At 37.3% G+C, this 21840-nt stretch overlaps 1 protein-coding gene across 2 annotated transcripts in view; it reads left to right on the forward strand.

Moving 5' to 3' along the window:
* LOC145686246 (phosphonopyruvate decarboxylase-like) overlaps positions 1 to 20174 on the forward strand; it is a 178008-nt gene extending 157834 nt beyond the window's left edge. For both annotated transcript variants that reach the window (XM_081759354.1, XM_081759355.1), the window contains exons 8-9: positions 8134 to 8334; positions 19781 to 20174. In XM_081759354.1, the coding sequence (XP_081615480.1) occupies positions 8134 to 8334; positions 19781 to 19960 (381 nt within the window). In that variant the 3' untranslated portion in view covers positions 19961 to 20174. The remainder of the gene's footprint in view (positions 1 to 8133; positions 8335 to 19780) is intronic.
* Positions 20175 to 21840: the final 1666 nt, after the last annotated feature.

Genomic DNA, 21840 nt, shown 5'->3' on the forward strand with positions numbered 1-21840 from the left:
GAACATGAAGAAGGTGACTCTCAAACTTCAAGTCTGCAAAGTGGAAATCTGTTTTTATTTTCTATGGTCCCTTTAAAACTTGAGGGTACTTTAAGTAATGAAGAACACCAGGTCATCTGGATCAATGATAGGCCATCGTCAACAAAATTGTGCCGTCCTATAAAATTTATATATGTTAAAGAAACTGCCGAAGTGATTAAAAACCAAGTGAATCAAATGAAAGCAGAAGTAAATGATTTGGTTCCTATTCAAGTGTATGTAGAATTCCAAAATAATCCTATTTTAGTTGGATATAAGTTCCTTTTTACTATGATAGACGGAAAAATTATAAATGCATTGACAAACACTGGAAGTCAAATATGTTATATTTGTAAATGCACACCGAAAGAGATGAATGATTTACAAAATTTAAAAAAGTTTAATATTAATCCTGAAACCTTAGAGTATGGTTTATCTCCTCTTCACAGTTGGATTAAATTTTTAGATTCAGTGTTAAAAGTTTTGTAACGCCCCATTGTAAATGATTCTACAATTGTATTATTAGTACAAGTTATTACTTACCTCTTGTAATCCTCTTGTATTTGGCAACCCTGCCGAAGCATCATGTTCGCGGGTTCGCGCAAGGGATTCTGGGTACTTAGAGTCGAACATGAAGACATCATGGTATGATTAATTTGGTGCGCGTTGATAAACTATGTCAAATCTCTAATTTACAGCCGCCATCGTCACGTTTAATAGTGTGTGCTTCACTTTATGCTTCAAGGAACTGTTTCACATGTTTTGGCAAGTGTGCCATTATTTAGCATAGTATGAAATTCCGAATGTAGTTGGGATATACTTATTAGCCCAGGCTGCCACGTGAATCATCTTTGTGTAGGTGTATGTTTTAAGTTGGCTCTGTTCAGTTACTTCTGCATATTCAAATATCTAGTGAATAACATTCTCAGAGTGGACTGCTCATCATGTTTTTCAGTGAGCCATATTTTTACTTGCAGTCAGAAATGATGTATCTAATGTCCAACTAAATTCTTAGCAGCGGGGCCCCCCAACTCATTCGCAATGTCCGTGAAGCGTATCAGAAGTAAGTACTTTCCTCATCAGTCCTATTCAGAAATATCCGTGCCTTTATGTAATATGGAAGCATCAGGAGTTTATGGTAAATTTGCCAGTGAAAATATGACATTCCGGAAGTGGAATCCAGAACATTGTCATCATTATGATTTATTCAAGTGGCAAGTACGGATACAGGTTTATCACTTGTTCCTGCTAATTTTGCTTGTGCTGTTTAGCCATTTGATCGTACGTAACCTGGTGACTTTTGTGATCCAGTACTCCCGAGTGACTATTTAGGAAGTCAAGAATTCAGCATTCTCCCAAGAAGTTGGAATGGAACTTTGTACATAGTCTTACAGTTTGAAGTGTCTATCCATAAGAGTTAATATCTACACGTTTAAGTTTCATCAATACACTATTTGTGTCTCTTACGAAGCGTTCAATTAATATGTTCTCAGTACGATGTTATAATAGTGCTACTTATCAGTCAAATCTCCATTGATAATCATAGTAAATACTTTATCTTCATTGTCTGTTAAACTGTCCAGTGAACGTCATGGATTGTCAGCATCAGGATCGGTGTGTTTATTTTTGGCGACGGTGCCCCCCATCTCTCGCCTGCCCAGACCGGGTTGTGTGCAAGACGAAGAATTCTCCTCATGTCCTATCTTCTAGACGTTATAGCTTAATGGAAGTTCTCCACAACAGTGATCAGTTATTCTGTCTCAGTTTCTGTGCATCGTATGCGTTTTGAATAGCAGTTAGTGTGTATTTCTTTTGTGTCCAGTTGGAAATGTGTTCCGTTAATAGTGCAAGTGCATTTATGAAAGGTATAGCAGTCTCTGCTTGTTTACACCTGTCAGAAGGGTAAGTACCCTGTGTTGTGAGTGCCCGCCTTCGTAGCAGGCTGACCATAATTCTGCTTTGTACAGAATTATCTTTTCGGTTGCTGATTCATTGGAATCGTAATTGCATAGCGCCCGTATGTGGATTTGCTGATGCCCGTCTTAAGAATGTAATTTCGACGATTGTCTGTTTGCACCTATCAATGCTGATGTAAGCTATAGGAACGCCACTAGCTACATGATTGTCTAGTTAACTGCTGTGTATTGAGTTTATCACTGTCGGAAGCAGGAGTGTGCTTTCAGTATTTAGGAGACACCTGGCCGTCTAGCACAAGTTGATTCGATATGTGATCCTTTTGTTTCTCCACTTAAAGTTAGTGTGGCATTTACTTTTGTCAGCTTATATGGATCACTTTACAGTCGTTTCCTTGTAGGTTCTGTCCAAATACGCCACTACTTGACGATTACATGGTTTTGTTTAGTCAGAGCATTACGTCTGTATAATTATGATGTTCACTTGTGCCTAGCATCCTGATCAGCACTGGCGTTCAGCAATACATTGTCTGTTTTACTTATAATGTCTAATATTTACATTTGTCGAAGTTGTCCACCCTTTTATTCACATTCATGTCCTCATTCATTTGGGACGAGTCACTTGTCTTATGTTCACATACGATGTAACGAGAACCTATCTAGCATGATGTTTCTTTGGGGTTCCTTACTCCTATGGTGGTTACTATTAAGTGCATCATATTATACTTCTGAGTATTACATAATTAGTGTAAACCCGACTAGTCGTGGTAAGTAAATCTACGTTCGCTCGAGCCATTTATCCTATTAGCTGTTAGTGTCATATTACTCGTTATGCAATTTTATAAAAATATATATGTATATGTTCCAATATTTTGTTTCATATGAGTGTTGAATCCCATATCATTATTTTCAATTACAGTATAGCCATATGATGGGTGTGAGTTTATTCAGTTAAGTAACTGAACAAGTCACTAAGTATAACATTGCAGGGTTATCTCAGAAAGCAGTCACAATGGTAACTTCATTATAATTTTGGTGTAATAATTGGTGAGATCCACTATTCTTAATCTGTGAATGTTTTTAAGTCAAATAAAATGTTGCAACACCCTACCATAAGTGTTATGTTTTGCGAAATTAACTCTGCAGTCTTGTATTTCAGTTTTGGCATTCTCATAAGCTTCAAATAGGTAAGGAAATCACAGCACAAGGGAAGGGCTGTGTTCTGTGCATTCGTAGAGTGCACAGGGGGCAGTCTCGCACAGGTTGGATTCGTTTTACCGTTGTACTAAAAGTTTGTTTTTTTTTTTATTTTTTATTAACGCATTGATTTAGCATAATCTTATACAGTGTTAGCATCTGTTGCTATTCCTCTCCTGTGTCACAGTATTATCACAGGTGGCGACCCTTACTATATTTTTGTCATCTCAGTGCTCCGGCACTGGGCAATCAAGCTTAGCTGTAGCCTGCCAGGGATTGGGCCCTCTGGGGCGCTACAGTTTCGTATAAAAAAAACTTAAAAGCTGCGACAATAAGAGGAGCTACTGAAGCTCAGCGACAGGAAATGAAGATGATCAAAAAAGAAATTCAGACCCGATTCCGGAATGAAACAGGCCTACACATATATAAGATGCTAGCAGGAAAAGTCGGGACTTCTAATACCGACAACGTTGCCCGACGTTTTTTTCATAATGCTCAACAGTCTTCAGATATAACAGGATTTGATGAAGACTTGATTCGAAGATTTGGAAACATAATGATTGCAATTTCAAGTGAAGAGGTTATCAATGGAGAAGCCTTGGCTAAATATACAGAGGAAACGGCAAGGAGATTTGTCAACCTATACGGGTGGTACAGAATGCCTGTTAGCGTTCACAAGATTTTAATGCACGGAGGAGAAGTTATTAAAAGCGCCATCTTTCCAATAGGTATGTTATCGGAAGAAGCTCAGGAGTCTTGCAATAAAAAATACAAACAGTTTCGTATGCATCATACTCGAAAAGATTCATGCATGCATACCACGACAGATTTAGTTCATCAGTTACTCGTGGATTCTAATCCAGTAATAACCACTCTTAGGAGAGCAACAAGAAATAAGCGTACAACTCTACCGGAGGAGGTAAAAGCTCTGCAATTGCTCCTGAAAGAGTCAGACACGAGAACAGAAGGAGATAGCAGTGAGGGTGAAGAACTATGAACAATCCGAAGACGAAGAAAATACTTTGGACAGCTGAATAGACGATGATTTATGTGATATATTTTTTCTTAGTTAAAATTCTTTAGTGATCTTTATTATCTCATTTTAGAATAAATTACATACTTCAAATTGTTTGTTTACTTTCTAAAACTTATTGTTGCAGTTTCCAGTAACATTTATTTATTTTCAATAACCTTAACTCATATTCAAGGAGCCATATAGTTAATTTTACGAATAGTCCGCCATCTTGGATCCGCCATTTTGAATTTTAAACAAAAAAAAACTGTTATCAGATTTGAAATCAGCGACCCCGAAAACCCCCCGACACTCACTCTTGAGCGATAGAAGGAAATGTTTCAATTGTCCGCCATCTTGGATTCTCCATCTTGAATCCGACATCTTGATTTTTTAACAAAACTTTACCAGATTTGAAATCAGCAACCCTGAAAACCCCTCTGTAGCAATTTTTAGCCACCAGCTATTTGAAATGTATTTTGGCCACCTAGAATTTGATTCTGGACTAATGTGGACTACAGAAAATATTAAAATGAAAATGAAACCTTGGACTTGCTAGGAAAATTTTAAAAGTCTACAAATATATAGCAAAACATTGATTTTAAATATAGTGCTGTAAAATGTCCTTAATGCGCATACAAAGTGCTTCAGAGGCCTCCTATTGGCCTTAAAGGATTGCTATTGTTCTGATCAACAATACCAATATTATCATCTCATAACTATCAACATACTTAAGAGTAACAGTTCCGTTATATTACCACACTCAAAAAGCATTTTTACAAGGACACTTTCAACAGGTGTTTTTTCATGAACGGGTAATGACAGGATGAAAAACAGATCTGTTCTATATAGAGTGGACATTCCCTACTATAATACTATAGACGTTCCAGTTATAGAGTTCATTTTTGGGGTTTTGTCCAGCTTGTTTGCTATTTCGACTACTGTGTATCGCTATCAGACGATAGCCACCTGACCCATTCCATGGACAACCACCTTTGTCTGAAATCTTTCGACTATGAGGAAGACCTGCGGCATAGACCTACAGGTTATATATATATATATATATATATATATATATATATATATATATATATATATATATATATATATATATATATATAAAAGGACAACAAAGGATATTACTCATATTAGGCAAATGAAAGATGACCAAGGGTTGGTGCTTTTACCACTGAAGACAGGTTCAAAGATAGAAGGGCCGGTTATTTCAAAAACTTTTAAATGAATAAAATCCAAGGAGAGTTTTCAGCGATAGAATACCAAATCTTGGAGCAATATCAAGAATAACACGGGAAGAAGTAGAGAAAGCATTAAAGAAAATGAAAACAGGAAAAGTGAGACTCTGAATAGAATACTAATAGAAGCATGGAAGAGTTTGGGACAGGAAGTGTATATATTGTATAGAAACTGATGTAGAAAACCTATGAATAGGAAAAAAATGTCGGATAATGTTCTTGTACCGATTTTAGAGGAGAAACAAAGTATACAGGACTGTGGAAACTACAGAGGATTCAAACCAATGTCCTATACAATAAAAATTTTGGAAGAAAATTCTAGAAGAGCGATTACGGGAAGAAAAATCGATAGGAAAAGAACAATATGAACAATATGCCAAGAAAGAGTACAACAGATGCAATTTATATTAAGACAAACAATAGAAAAACATAAGGAAAAATAAAAAGGATTGAATATGGTCTTTATTGATTTGGAAAAGGCTCGCAACAGAGTGCCACTTCAGGAAGTATGGAGATATATGAGAAAGATAGGAATACGTAGGGATAATCCAAGATACGTATATGACCTAAGTAAGGAATAGTGTAGGATTAACACCCAAATTCACGTCAGAGTTGGATTATAGCAGGGTTCATAATTAGGTCCATACCTCTTCAACGTTTTCATGGATGTTATAACTCAAGATGTGAGGAACGAAGCTCCCTGGTGTATGATGTTTGCTGATGATATTGTACCATACAATACAAATAGGGAAGAAGTTGAGAGTTGCAGGAAGTCTTTGGAAGATAGAGGCCTAAAAATTAGTAGAAAGAAAACAGAATATTTCGAGTTCAACGGAAAAGGAAATGAGAAAGTAAGGCTACAAGGAGAACAATTGAATGAAGTTAAATATTTAGGCTCATCTGTTGCCAAGAACGGTAATTTGGATGTGGCAATAACACAAAGGGCCTTATGCAGAGTCTTTCTGACGCATGATTAATACCATACTAAAGAGTTCGACTAACATTTGTTTCCTGCACTATTCAGACCTTTAGTATGATGTTAATCATACGTCAAAACGACGCTGCATAAGGCGGATAGAATGCAAGAGGGACGGCGAAATTGGAAGAAAACATTTGGAGCTATGTGTTCCCACACAATCACGGTTAAGAATAAACGGATGATTTACAAAACAGTGGTTAGGCTAGCAACGATATACGGAGCGAAAAATGGCCAATAAAGGAAGTACAGGAAAAGATGAATGAATGTTACCAGAGTAAGAATGGTACGCTGAATGTGTGTGACAAGGAGAGACAGAGTGAGGAATGAGAGAGAATGGAAAACAACCACGGGCGCCCGAAGGTGGGGGCAGGGCGGGGCCCAGGTCCCCCTCTGGCTCACGAAAATGTATACGTAATATAACAAACCACGTATGTTAAATACCAGAAATACCAGACGTAATATAGCAACCATGGAGATGGCCCCCCCTCTAGAAAATCTCCGGGCGCCCCTGGAAACAGCCAAAGTTGCAGAGATCCAAGCAGTAATTGAAGTATAAAGATTGTAGTATAAAACAATTGTAGTATAAAGATAACTAAGAAAGTTCTGTCACTTCTTGTGGAGATATGTGTTCATTTGGCCCCAGGGCCGTGCTTCTGGATCGCAACGGGGTCTACAGGACAACACTAAGCTCACGTGGGTAGGATGACCCGGAACACCATTCTGTGTTTTGGATGCGAAACACTATTGCATCCGCCATATTTCTCGGATATTGCACCGTCTGATTATCACCTGCTTCATTCCTTGGACAATCATCTTAGAGACGCCAGTTCAAATCCCTAGTAGAGGTGCAAAATGCACTTGATACCTCTTCGCTTCACGGCCCACCAAGTTCTACCGCGATGGAATACATGGCCTTCCAGAACGTTGACAGAAGATCGTCTATGCTGATGGGGACTATTTTTGATCTTCCAGGTATGTCTTAGGTGACGTATCTATGTTTGAAGGTGGTAGATGAAAAAGCGGCAGAACTTTCTTGATTATCTTTATAGTATGGCTGTACAATGAGCAGAACAAACAACATGTGATCAGAAGATTGATGGCAATGGAAGTCGATGGGAAGAGAAATAGAGTGAGATGAAAAAAGAAATAGATGGGTATGGTTAAGAATGACTTCAGGGAGAAAGGTCTAAAAGGTTAAGAATTCTGTGACAGAGCTTTTTTGGAACTCGCCAAAAACATCGATCTCACATAAGTGGGAAAAGGCGGAATTAAAGAAAGAGTTCTAGTCATTGCAGACGTATATTCCTTTTGTTTGAAGACTATCTGAAAGCTTTCAGGTCAATCCTAACTATTTTGAAGTGATAACCAGAGTTGGAATTAATGAAGCCTTTGGCTGATATACTCAAGAGCAGAAACAATTGGAATCAACATTTCTTTGAAAAATAATGTAGAGTCTTTTCTATCGCACCATCTCGTCTTACAAAGCGTTTTCATTCTCATGCTATCCGAATGTTTTCTTTTTTCTTTTATTTTTTATTTTAGAATGGAGGTAGACCTACTCTTTACATTGACCCTAAAAGGTGTTAGGATTTTTTCATTAATCCCCTTTTGAATAAGACTCCATTTTTTCGATTACATATTGTTCTGCTCTCTACTCACTCTTTACTCTTTTAGTTGAAAATGTTGATTTTCTGAAAAATTCGGGACTGCAGCCCCTTCTGTGTAATCCTTATTCATATATTCAATTGTTTCGCTTTCTAGGTATTTTGCTTGGATGGAGATGGAGCAGTTCTAATGCACATGGGATCTCTAGCTGTGATTGCTCAACTGAAGCCTCACAACTTCAAACACGTAGTTATTAACAATGGAACTCATGATTCTGTAGGAGGACAACCAACGGTCGCCAGGGACCACGACAACTTCTCATTCACCCAAATTGCTAGCGGTTGTGGTTATAGAGAGGTAATATTACGTCACCGTTATTGGCATTACCACTTCACTTGATCTTGTATAAGTGTTCTGCCTGAAGACAAGCAATTATAATATTGTAATCCACTTACGTATCGTAATTAGTGTATAATAAATCTACAGCGTCGTCCGGAAGTGGGCGTACTCCTAATTTGTGTTTTTTGACGGTTTTAGGTTTTACCCACATTTGTTTAGTAACATTGCTTGGCATTGTCTGGCAACATTACTATCCATGTTCATTTGTTTTCTGCTGTTTTTTTCTTGGTAACAGTTATTTACACTGAAGTTGGAGTATTCAACAATGTGTGATCGAAGTCCATATAGCATTGTACAAAGATTAGTTGTTGTGGTTTGGCTTCACGAAAGTGTTACACAGGTGACACCATGAAAAGTATTAAAGCGAAATTTACAGATCGCTTTGGTATTAATACACCAAGAAAAGCAACAATGTTGGGAAAAACGTGCATTTGCTACGGGTAGTGCGAAAGACCTTCCCCGAGGTGGTCGACCGATAAAACGGAGGGAAATGTGCCGTGAAGTGGAAGCATCAATGCAGTAGTCGCCTTCAAAACCAACACGTAAAAGGTCTTCGGAGCTTGGTATTCCTCCGACCACCATGATGAGACACATGAAAGAAGATCTAAAATTGAAGGTTTACCGTCCAATGTATGTGAATGAACTGAGTGACGCCGACATGGATGCGCGGAAAGAGGCATGTAGAACTCTCCTAAGGCGTTCCCTTCCAAACGATCTCGTGGTGTAGTCCTCTTCACAGACGAGTGTGCTATATACCGGAGTATGCATTCTCGGAACGTTGTAATGTGATGTAAGGAAAACCCCCGGTTTTACAAAGAGGTGGAGAGAAACGAACGTGATGGTGTGGGTTGGAATGATTCCAACACACAGGTTTGGGCCTTACTTCTTCGCAGACAATGTTAATGGACATTCTTAACTGGAGATGCTTAATGAGTGGTTGGGGCCTTTACTGGAAGAAAATGGTATCAAAGATACTGTTGTCATACAGCAGAATGGAGCACCAGCGTACTTCGCGATTCATGTGCGCAATTACCTGAATCAGACGTTTCCTGGTCGCTGGATTGGAAGAGGTTGTGCATCTTCACCAGCTCCCTTTGCCTGGCCTCCAAGAAGTCCCGATCAGACGACACCAGACAATGCTCTCTGGGGTTTCATAAAGCAACAAGTAAGAAACACTCGATATCGTACAACGCAGGAATTACGAGCAGCTGTGGAACATGCCTTCATCCTCGTGACTCCGGAGTATCTCCGCAAAAATCTTCGAGAACTTGACACAGAATTCAGTTGTATTACGACATATATGGTGATCATACCGATATTTATGACTCTTAAGACTTCAAGGTAACTGTGTACAGATGTTCTGCCATAACTAACACTATACTGTTGAAACTAGAGGGGAGGTACGCCCACTTCCGGACCACCCTGCAGTAGATCAGGGCTATAATGGCCAATTCCTTTCCATCAGTGGTTCCAACCTGGGGGCCGCGAGCAATTGACAGAAATAAACTATATTTGTAATTGTAAATATTATAAATGTTGTAACAAAGAAGCGCCAACGTAAATACCGTACAATCACAAAATAATTTAGGAAGAACAGTAGTTCCAGACGAGTCAAATCTGCAGACGAGGGTTAACGCTTCAGATAAATGAGTTTTGGCATTTGATTGACTGCAACTGCAAGAATGGATATTGTGTGAAAATCTCAATGAAGCATATTCTGTTAAAATCAAATAAAGTTCGTGAAAGTTATCATAGAAAATATTTTCTTCAACTGAGGAGGAGACGGTTCACTCTTTAGTTCTCGAATAATTTTAAATCCACGTGGTGGAAATGATTGTGAAACCTCAAAATGTGTGCGCTATATCCCATGAAAATCTGGTTCTTTTATACAAGATATCTTCAGGATCGGATTAATCCATCTGGAGGTCCGGAGCTAGAAAAAATATGTGGCCCCTGCTGACTTCGCCTAATACATTTCTGTGAAAGAACAGTAGGAAAGTTAAGGGAATACACATGGTTCTACGATATCAACCATGCCATGTGTTATATGATATTATACCTAATGAAACTTTCCAAATGCATAAAAAACACACGAAGTAACATTATATAAAGTAATAAATAAAATAATGAGTACCTAAAAATTTTCTTTTTCTAGCTTTCGCCCTAGAGAAGCCCTCTATCACATCCTGGAAGTCAAGAGAATTGGTCACCTCATGTTCAGTTGATAATAAGGCGAAAGCGGAAATGCGTTCTTGTTGCATTCTAGCATGTAATTTTTGTTTTTGATAAGGGCTAGTTTGGAGAATCCTTTCTTAGCTTCACAATTCGCGATTGGTACTGAGAGAAAAATCATATTAGCAATCATTCCATTTGGAAAACATCACCAAGTTCATTTTCAAACATTTATTCATATAATTCGCCTGGTGAAATGTTAGCACCCTTTTCTTTGATGGAACACTTCAAATATTCAGTAAAATGAAGAATTTCAGAACGTAAATTTTCTTCATCGAGATGATTTCTGTATTTTTCACATAGTTTTGACGTTTCCATTAAGAGTTCTTTAGTTTCTTGCTTCACTATATTGTTTGTTAAAGGTCGGAAATGATCAACTACTTCGGAATATTTTCTTCTCGCTTTTTTAGTTCTACGTATAGACCCTAGTTAACCAACAACTGTAATAACTGACACACGAAATTTATCACGTCCACTCAATTCTCCATCATGCAATCTTTTTATTTTGCGTTTCCTTTCTTCGCTAAATTCTTGACACATAAATGCTTACTTAAGCTCCTAGCTTGGCTTTCATATTCATCAAAATTTCTTCTAACACGGCTGAAAAGCGGAATCAATGATTGTAACGCTTGACACCCACTAATTAAGTCCAGTCCAGACTTTTCCAAATTGTTTGTTTTGTCCATTCGAGACAACACCCCATTCTAGAAAGCAACCAATATAGCTCTCTCTAGTTTTTTAAAGCTTTTTTCCCGAAGCGATTCTGCCTCATTTCTTGTTTCTGTCTTCTTTGTTTGTTCTTGATAATTTCTTCAAATGACATGTACGGGGCATTGACATTCTGTCGAACAGCTGATATTGCTTCCCCACAGCACGATCATCTAGTACCGGACAATGCCTTAAGTTGCCCGTTATTCTTCACAAAAATGTGCCAACGATGAGTAGAAGCTACAAAAATATCATAGAGTCGTTGCAAAACTTAAAAAAATAAAAATAAAAATAAAACTGATTCTAAGGATTCCTCTGCATTGTTTGGGCCCACGAGGTTTAACTAGTGCGCAACACATGGCACATAAAATGTATTTGAATTTAGTTCCTCTATCTTTGCACTTAAACCTGAATATTTCCCAATCATCTTACTGGCATTGCCATAGGATAGCGAACGACAATCTTCTATCCTCATATTGTATTTTCCAAAGAGATCTAGGATAACCTTCCTAAGACTTTCTCCCATATGGGAACAAAACACAAAAATCTTTAGTGAATTCTTCCCTCGATACAATTACACTACTACAACAGCTAGCTTATCTTCATGTGCGGTGTCTACTGTTGAATCTACAACTAGTCCGTAGTATTTTGCTGTTTGAATTTCGCCAACTATTTTATTCACTACCTTGTTTCCCATAAGACCGATAAACTTTTCACAAATAGTATTGCACAAATATGACGGATGGCCACGATCTTTAAAGGCCATGGGTCAAAATGAGCAATTAGTTCAAGGGAACCTAAATAAGTTACCATTATTTGAGGATCCAAAAATGTCGTTATCACCACGAAGAACAAATCCTCTTATTGCCAAATGTTTAATAAATTCTACCACGCGCCGAAGCACTTCTTGCCAATAATTTTCCTCTGTTTTAATCATATGCTGCAGTTCACTGTCGGTACGTCCCTTGTTCTTCAATCGCAGAAGCCACGTCATTGAATTTTTGTTAAGTTTCAGATAACCTGTTGTATTCTCATCCAACATATGGTTTTTCATCTTGAATATACTAAGCCATAGTTACCCAACCACCTTACAAAATAAAATACGGGTGGCTCGTTATTGTAATCATAATTTAACACAATTTTTATGTCATTATCAATTAAACTTTTCATTTCGTGATAATCCTTACCAAATAATTATCTAATCGCAAGAAAAGAATATTTAAAAATATAAACGCCGTAATCACTGCTATAAACAAAGTTGAGCGATTACGTGTCGCGCTAAAGTATATATGAATTACTTATCTAACAACTTTAAATCAACGGGAAAGGGTGAATCAGCCCATATTTATTGATTTCGATTTCCTTTTATAAAAGAGATGCTGTATCTCAATACACCTAATAGATGACAGCACGCTAACTCTTGGGTGGGGGTGGGGGGCAATTGGACCCTCCAGCCCCCCTAAATGACGCCACTGAGGCTTGACTAATTTAATTGCGAATAGCCAGAGTAACGCCGTGACCTGAAACATAGAGCGTTGTCTTATAGATCGTACCCGCTAGATGCGACAAAAATACTCTGTTGAAGCTAAAGGTGTGTGAACATTGGCAAACATGATTTAGTTTCTGGTCGCCAGTTCACTTATTGGCTTAGATTCTAACACAAAATTATTTCATACGTTGTAGTCCTCTTTAATTCTGTTCGGTAGAAAGACACATATATCAGCGAGTTTATCAAATGTTTTGCTAGTATTAATGAACTGTATCAATATTATGTACTTTTTGTTAAATTTAATCTTTGAAGAATAACGTGGGTTCCTGTCATCACGGCATGGCGCGTCCTCGGGTTGTGGATCGAGGAGAAGGCCTGTAGATATAGAGGTTAGCCGCGAATATACTGAATAAGCAGTCGCGGACAGACGACTAGGTGTGATCCTTCAGCTTGGGGGGTTTGGGTAAGGCTAAAAAATTCATCCTGTAAAAAAAGGCACTTGTTCAGAAACATTCACAAAAGCATCGGATAAGGACTGATAACTTGGCACGACCTCAGCAAAAGAAAATGGACATGAGATTTGGAACATGGAATATTAGAAATCTTTATAGGGCAGGCGCGTTAAAATCCGTAATGAGTGAGTTAGAGAAAAACAGGATGGACCTAGTAGGAGTTCAGGAAGTTAGGTGGGAAGGAAATGGATCTGTGAATTCCGGAAATTTTACATTCTTTTACGGGGAAGGAAATAAAAATCACCAGTTAAGAACAGGGTTTATCGTTCACAAACGAATATTACCAGCAATTAAACGGGTTGAATTTGTTACTGACAGACTTTCTTTTATTATTCTTAAGGGACGGTGGTGTGATACTATTGTTTTGAATGTACATGCTCCAACTGAAGATAAGGTTGACGATATAAAAGACAGTTTTTACGAAGAAGTGGAACGGATATTTGACCAACTCCCGCGATACCATATGAAAATTCTATTAGGGGATTTCAATGCGAAGGTAGGACGAGAGGATATTTTCAAACCGATTATAGGGAACAAAAGTCTGCATAAGGAAAGTAATGACAACGGTATTAGACTCGTGAACTTTGCAACATCCAAAAACCTAATCGTGAAGAGTACAAAATTCCCACATCGCGACATTCATAAATACACTTGGACATCGCCAAACGGAAAAACACATAAATTGATCACGTTTTAGTAGATAGAAGTAGGCAATCTAGCATAATTGATGTCCGGTCGTTTAGAGGGGCTGATTGTGACACTGATCACTACATGGTAGAAGCGATAATACAAGAGAGATTATCGTTGAATAAAAGTAATATTCATTGTCCGAAAACAGAGAGATTTAATTTAAAGAAATTAGAAGAGAGCCAGGTAAGAGAGGAATACCAAATTAAAGTTTCGAATAGATTCTCGGCTTTAGAAGATTCAGAGTGCACTAGTGTTGAGGATACTTGGATTGAAATTAGAAATAGCATTAAAAGTTCACCAATAGAAAAATTAGAACACGCGGAAATACGTAGGAACAAACCATGGTTCGACCAGGAATGCATTAAACTAGCAGAGAAGAGAAAACAGGCAAAATTACGCTGGCTACAAAATCCGAATGAAATAACTACACAAAATTTCGCGGATATCAGGTGGGAAACTTCCCAAACTTTTAGAACAAAGAAACGGGATTTTTTGAAAGCTAAAATTAAGGAACGCGAAGATAATAGTAAAAATAAAAATATTCGGGACATGTATAAGGGGATCAGGGAATTTAAGAAAGGCTATCAACCTCGTGCTTATATATTAAAGAAATCTGACGGAACAGTTCTCACTAATACGGATAGCATCTTAAATTTGCTGAACATGCAGCGAAAAACTAATGTGCGTGAAGAAAAGCAGATACACACCGCAGAACCGTATATTCCAGAACCCAACCGAATAGAAGTAGAAACCACTATAAAGAAATTAAAGAAACACAAATCTTCGGGTGTAGATGAAATTCCGGCTGAGTTAATTTTAGCTGGAGGCAAAAATTTGTGGAACAAGATACACAAACTTATTCTGCTTATCTGGAACAAGGAAGAATTGCCACAAGAGTGGGAAGAATCAATCATTGTTCCAATTCACAAGAAAGGCTACAAAACTGACTGTAATAATTATCGAGGCATTTCTCTTCTGTCAACATCCTATAAAATCCTTTCAAATATTTTATTAGCAAGATTGACCCCATACGCAGATGAAATTATTGGAGATTATCAGTGCGGATTTAGACGAAATAGATCAACTATCGAACAAATATTTACCATTCGCCAAATACTCGAAAAAAATGGGAATACAATACCCCGGTACATCAATTATTTATTGATTTTAGAAAGGCGTACGTCTCGGTTAGGAGAGAAACATTATACAACGTTCTTACAGAACTTGGAATACCGAGAAAGCTAATTAGATTAATTAAGATATGTTTAAATGAATCCCAAAGTGAAGTCCGGGTAGGAAAATTTTTGTCCACGAGCTTTCACGTCGAAAATGGCGTCAAACAAGGGGATGTGTTGTCGCCATTATTATTTAACTTTGTGCTGGAATACGCTATAAGGAAAATCAAAGATAGCAACCAGGGCCTAGAGTTGAACGGTATTCACCAGCTTATGGCTTATGCTGATGATGTAAATTTAATAGGGGATGATAGGAGAACAATAGAAAGAAATGCAGAGATCTTATTAAACGCTTGCAGGGACATGGGTTTAGAAGTAAATGCAGAGAAAACTAAATACATGGAAGTGCGTCGGGACCGTAATACGGCAAATTGTGGATGCGTTAAAATATCGAATAATACTTTTGATAAAGTGGATACTTTCAAATATTTAGGATCAATATTAACAGACGAAAATCATATTCACGAAGAAATTAAATGTCGACTAAAAGCAGGGAATTCGTGTTACTATTCGGTTCAAAATCTCTTGTCGTCGCGAATTCTGTCGAGAAATTTAAAGCTTAAAATATATAAAACGATAATCATGCCTGTTGTTCTGTATGGTTGGAAACATGGTCGCTTACTCTGAGGAAAGAACATAGACTGAAAGTATTTGAGAACAAGATCCTCAGACGAATATTCGGACCCAAGAGGAACGGGAATGGGGAATGGCGGAAACTTCATAACGAGGAACTACATAATTTATACAGTTTACCCAACATTGTTAGGGTCATCAAATCTAGGAGGCTCAGGTGGGCAGGTTATGTAGCCAGAATGGAAGAAAGAGAAACGCTTTGGAAGTTTTAACTGGAAATCCAGACGGAAAACGACCATTAGGAAGACCTAGGCGCAGATGGGAGGACAATATTAAGATGGATCTCGCAGAGATTAGAATACAAAGTAGAAACTTGATCCAGTTAGCTAAGGATAGAAGTTAGTGGAGAGCTTTTGTGAACGCGGCATTCAACCTCCGGGTTCCATAGGCTATAGAGTTAGTTAGTTAGTTAATCTTTGAAGAAACGACAGTGCATTGAAAATAATAAAAGTCACCACCACTGAAATTGTGTGATATGATTACAAGCAGTACTTATAAGAAGTTTTCGTGTCATTTGTAAGCCTGTGAGGTTTCTTCTTCTTCAGGTTTTCTCAACAATACAGTTCCCAGCTGGTGACTTACAGACAACTTTGTAATCATATTCCAGAAGTGGTTCGAAATTAGAATCTCTTATAAGTATTGAACACTTCAAAGATTTGCATTATATCTCTGGCGGACGTTCCTTTCTACGATTCTGGGGGCGCGGTGGCTCAGTAGTAGAGCGTTCGCCTCTGGTGCTTCGGGTCTCTGGTTCGATCCCAGCTCGCGCCGTGTGGACTTTGTGGTGGACAAACACCGTGATTGTCGGCTTCCTTGGGGTTCTCACGTTTCCTCCCACTTTCTTCATTCCACCATTTCATTCATTTCTCATCATCACCGTCTCCTTTAGCCTAACCGGCATATCCGTGGGACGCGTTAATCCTTAAAGATTTCATTTCCTTTTTTTCCTACGATTCTATGACAGCAAATTGAGAACACTCGTAGGGTGGGATGATGCTGAAAAATAGTGACTTTCAGTTACAATTGAAGGGACTGAACCAGTCATTCTATACGAAACATAATAAAGATATTCTTATGAAATTGCATGGAGAATAAGAGACGGAATGCATTTCACCATTGTTAGTACAGAAAGTGGCGCTTGCTATCAGGATTTTAGCAAGTATGTGTAAAGGAATAAAGTAAAACTTATATACAAAAAAAATTAAGGAGTAGGTTAATTTTGCTTCCACCTTTATCCTAGAAGGTAAATGTTTCGGATGTGCCTAATTCCTTTTAAACCTCACGAGCCGCAGCTGGCTGCACCTAGACCTAACATCGGAAAGAGTACATACTCCATTTCCATTTTCATGATTCATTTCAAGAGTTAAGTAGTGACAACTTTTCTCCAGTGAACGCGGTTCAGTGATTAGTAATAAAGTATACAAAAGATATATATTTATTTGGAGGCAGAGAATTCTTTCGAAGGCGTTGAAAATGTATGTGCTTCGCTGGAAATACAGTAAATGTTCACTATCTCTACGTTGAAATGTACGGTCCGTTAACTATGCGACTTACGCCATAGCCGAAACATTACGCCGTAGTGAAGACTATTTATAAGGTAAATGGGCTCATGCCATTACTACAATTATGTAAAGAAAAAACATCTTAAGAGGCCTCATCACTGCGAAATTAAAATACCGCGAATTTTACAGTAATTATGTGATATCTTCAAATAGATACAAGATAACCGAAAAGTGGAACAAGACCTCCCTAGACAGTATTATTTTGAGTGAGATACCGTTATCACGACTCATTTATCTGCTTTCGATTTCCAGCCATTTAGAAAATCGGCATTTATTTTCGCGTTTCTAAATAACAGCAAACGAAAAGCTACTAGGTGACTCGTGATAACGGTACCTCATGCAAAATAACATCGTCTAGGGAGGTCTTGATCCACTTTTCGATTATCTTTTTTATCTATTTGAATATATCACATAATTACTGTAAAATTAGCGGTATTTTAATTTCGCACTGATAAAGACTCTTAATGACTGCCATATCGATGGTTTGGAAGTGCAATTAACAGACATCAAAATCTGCTCTGGCACCATGTCACCGAACCTTTTTCCTTTAGGATTTTTCCCTCTGGGAATATGCTATGGGCACTACATAAAATTTAGCATTCCGAACGATTAAATTGTATTCACGCTACAATGTAGACTACTGATGACATGTTGAAATGTGTCTAATTGGAGTTGGATTAATAGTTTGACTTGTGATCAGTTTAATGTTTTACCATTTCCAATTAAATTTGGTCAATTTCATTACATTCGTGTAAAAGTATTTCATGTTTTGACTGTATACATCGCATGCAGTCGTGGGAAGTAACGTAACAGAAGTAACGCGTTACTTTTTAAGTAATATTTCCTTACAATGCATTAAATTTTTCCAAAGTAACTGTAACGGTAACACGTTACAAATTTTTAATGAACGTACCTAGTTTATGTTACTTTTTTGCGTTACATTTCGGATGAGTAACTACAATGTATGTATATTTTTTCGGATTCTTATAAGTGAATTTCGAATAATTGAACAATGGAGCATGAACTATGTTAGTGACCGACAATCAGTCACCGACACACAGAGAAACAGATAAGATCTTACTGCCACTTGCTGTTTTTGGAAAATGAGTACAGCCTCAGGGAATACGTGTACTGATTGCAAACACCTGAAAGGTTTTATCAGCTCCAAATCAATTCATTCAGTGAGTGAGCTGCAAATGCAATAGGAGTCTAGTTTACTTTCGTTGGTGTTGTTGTTTATAAAGATGGTGAACAAAAATATTTTGCCGTTCGAAAATTTGAAAAAGAAAAATGCTTTTTTCTTAAAAGCTGAGGATGATGGTGGACACAACTTAAAAGTAAAGTGTCTGAAATAAACTGGCGGAAAATATTTATCAATAGCCAGGGTGCCATAATTAATGATATACAGTAAGGGGTTAATATGAATAAACTGTGACTGATGAGCAGGTCTACTTTATTACTAGAAAATAGTTTGTTGATGGTATGTGATATTGGAGTTCTTTCAGATCAGTTTGCGTATCCTATAGTTCCGTTGGTTATAGAGTTTAGAACAACTAACTTTAAAAAGTATATATTGATTTTAGAGTTACTGGTAAATTTTGATTCACCTCCAGTTCATATGTTCTCATTTTATTAGTTGTACTGTAATGCTTCTCTATATTTTGTATTTTTTACTAACATTATTATTATTATTATTATTATTATTATTATTATTATTATTATTATTATTATTATTATTATTATTATTATTATTATTATTATATAATTAGTTTAGCAGAATAATAATAAGCACCCATTAATTTTCTAATGCAGTATGGCATTTTGGTCAGTGTTACATTATAAGAAAATGTTCATATAGCTGTCAGGTAAGAATTTGTTCTTGCATCTACATAAAGCGATTCAGAACGTGCAGTATTGTATTTATAAAATCAGCAAAGCCATCAAATTTTTAATAAAGTAACTATCCGAATGAAAGGATATAGCAGCGCTACCATTATCAACCTACAGTTCTAAACATTTAAGATCATTAGAGAAAATCAGAATGTACAATAATAATAATAATAATAATAATAATAATAATAATAATAATAATAATAATAATAATAATAATAATAATAATAATAATAATAATAATAGTTGTAGTAGTACAGAAAATTGAAATAATAAGCCTTTTTTTCATGTTCAAAGTTTCGGACCTAAAGAGTAACACGTTACATTTTAAAGGAAAGTAAAATAACTTGTAACGTGTTACATTTTTACAAGTAACTTAGTCAACACTGATCGCATGGTTGACTGTTTCCAATTTTATTGTAATTAATACTTTTCATTTTTCATGTTACCTAGGCTCGTGTGGCATGCAACGAAGATGAACTCTTGAAGGAAGTGGTTTGGCTAAGAGAAACGTCGGGGCCTGCTTTGCTGGAGGTGAAGGTTCACCCAGGTAGTCGAGACAATCTGGGAAGGCCCACCAGAACTCCCATCCAGAACAAGGCAGACTTCATGCACTTCCTGGCCATCGGTTGAGGAACCAAAACTTGTAAATTATCTTTAAAAGAAAAACAGAAGCTCCTTCTACCATCTCTGTTCAACAACCTTTAACACTGACAAACAAACAAATTCACTCACTCACTCATTTTTTTTTTTTTCATCATGCACATTAGTAGAACGTCCAATGTTAAAGGTTGTGCACATTTTTCAGTGTCTCGCCACATGTATCATTTGGAAAAATATCAATAAAAATAAATGTTTAAAATCATTTTTATATTGAAATGAAGTGAACTTCGCTTCAGGGCTCGCTTGACTAAAGACGAACGTTGAGTCTAAGCAAACGTGATAAAATAATTTGTTGAATGAAGTGTAAGGAAACAACAAATCTTCGAGAAACCCACAGACAGGATGTTGTTTCGAATATGCATCCATACACTTAGCTGCGATGATCTATATTTAGAGGTTATTCGGTTTATAGATTTGACTGATTTCCAAAGTGTATTTATTCAGTGAAAATCCGTTCTGCCACCACTGGTTGTATTCTGTCATACCACCAACATTATAGAATGTTGCCTGACATCGCAATTTCCACTCAAACAAACTGTGTTGAAACACAGACTTAGGAATTCCTTTCGCGGGTTTTCCATAGGCAGTGATGGCGATGTTGTACACGTCATTTTAATCGTCCACATACGCGGAAATCAATTGAGCTGGAATCAGGGTTTTTGATAGGAATGCTTTGAAAGGGAATAACAAGAGACACGTCTCCTGTTTCGTATCATGATAAAACCAAAAGGAATAGGTAGGCGCTTTGTTCATGTGGATCCATACCTGACTATCGTTGAGTCCGTACAAAAGAGGGACGACTTGTTGATAGATTGGGTTCATGATGGAAGGTTGAAAGTAGATAGCATTCACCCTGACATTTTAGTCCACCTTATATAACTTGAACTTACCATCGTAACCGTATCCGGTGAAAATTACATTTCCTACGATAAACTTTCTCTGCATTGACAGTAAAACTCAAGTATTCCTACAGTATGTGAGAGGTGTCACGGTACGTAATTACCCGAATGGCATCACTACACGTAAGTTAAATGTAGGTTTCATCCAATGTGACAATGTGTACTTCATTTTGACAACCCTTCTTCGAGTGTTTTTCCTTCAAATTGAAGCCTGAAAAAGTTGTAGTTAAGAGTGGAATGTGGCACATTTAATCTTTGGGCCTTATCGTGTTAAGGTGGTGGATTCTTCTGGGTTGTTAGCCGACGAATTCCACGAAGCACCTCAGGCGACTCTTTCCATAATAACCTCGAAAGGGTTCATTTTCTCGTCAAATGTTTCTTCACGATCTCTATTTGTGTTTGCGTGGCCACAAAATGTTTAGCTGTATTTACTCAGATGGTTAAACATCTCCCACTGTATAAAAATTTTGTGTTGAAAGCAACTATGTATCCTTCCTAACAATGATACGCTTTCGACAGCATTTCACAATATCAACACAGCATTATGGCACCTGAAAATTGAGACAGCACACTGACGACACCGATTTCATATTTCTGACGCAAACACACAGGTGATAGCAACCAGTAGTGTATATTATTTGACGGTTTGGGCTACCTAGCACTGAGCTCCTTAATACATTCTTCTTTTTATTATCATCATTAGTAGTAGTAGTAGTAGAGTAGTAGTGGTAGTTGTTTTTGTTGTAGGGTAATAATACTACAAAATATGCATAACAATGAAGAAATAGTGTTTGGAGTTTATTCTTGAACTTGTTTCCAGATCATTATAGCTATTATTATTTAGTTTAACGTCCCCAGTAGAAGCTAAGTGAGACGGACGGTGATAGATGGATGATAGTGTTGGAATTACGAAACTAGGAGACGGGAGAATCTCGAGAAAACACATGGTGT

The sequence above is a fragment of the Thermobia domestica genome, chromosome 5, assembly GCF_964235325.1.
Source record: "Thermobia domestica chromosome 5, izTheDome1.hap1.1, whole genome shotgun sequence".
Classification (NCBI taxonomy): Eukaryota; Metazoa; Arthropoda; class Insecta; order Zygentoma; family Lepismatidae; genus Thermobia; species Thermobia domestica.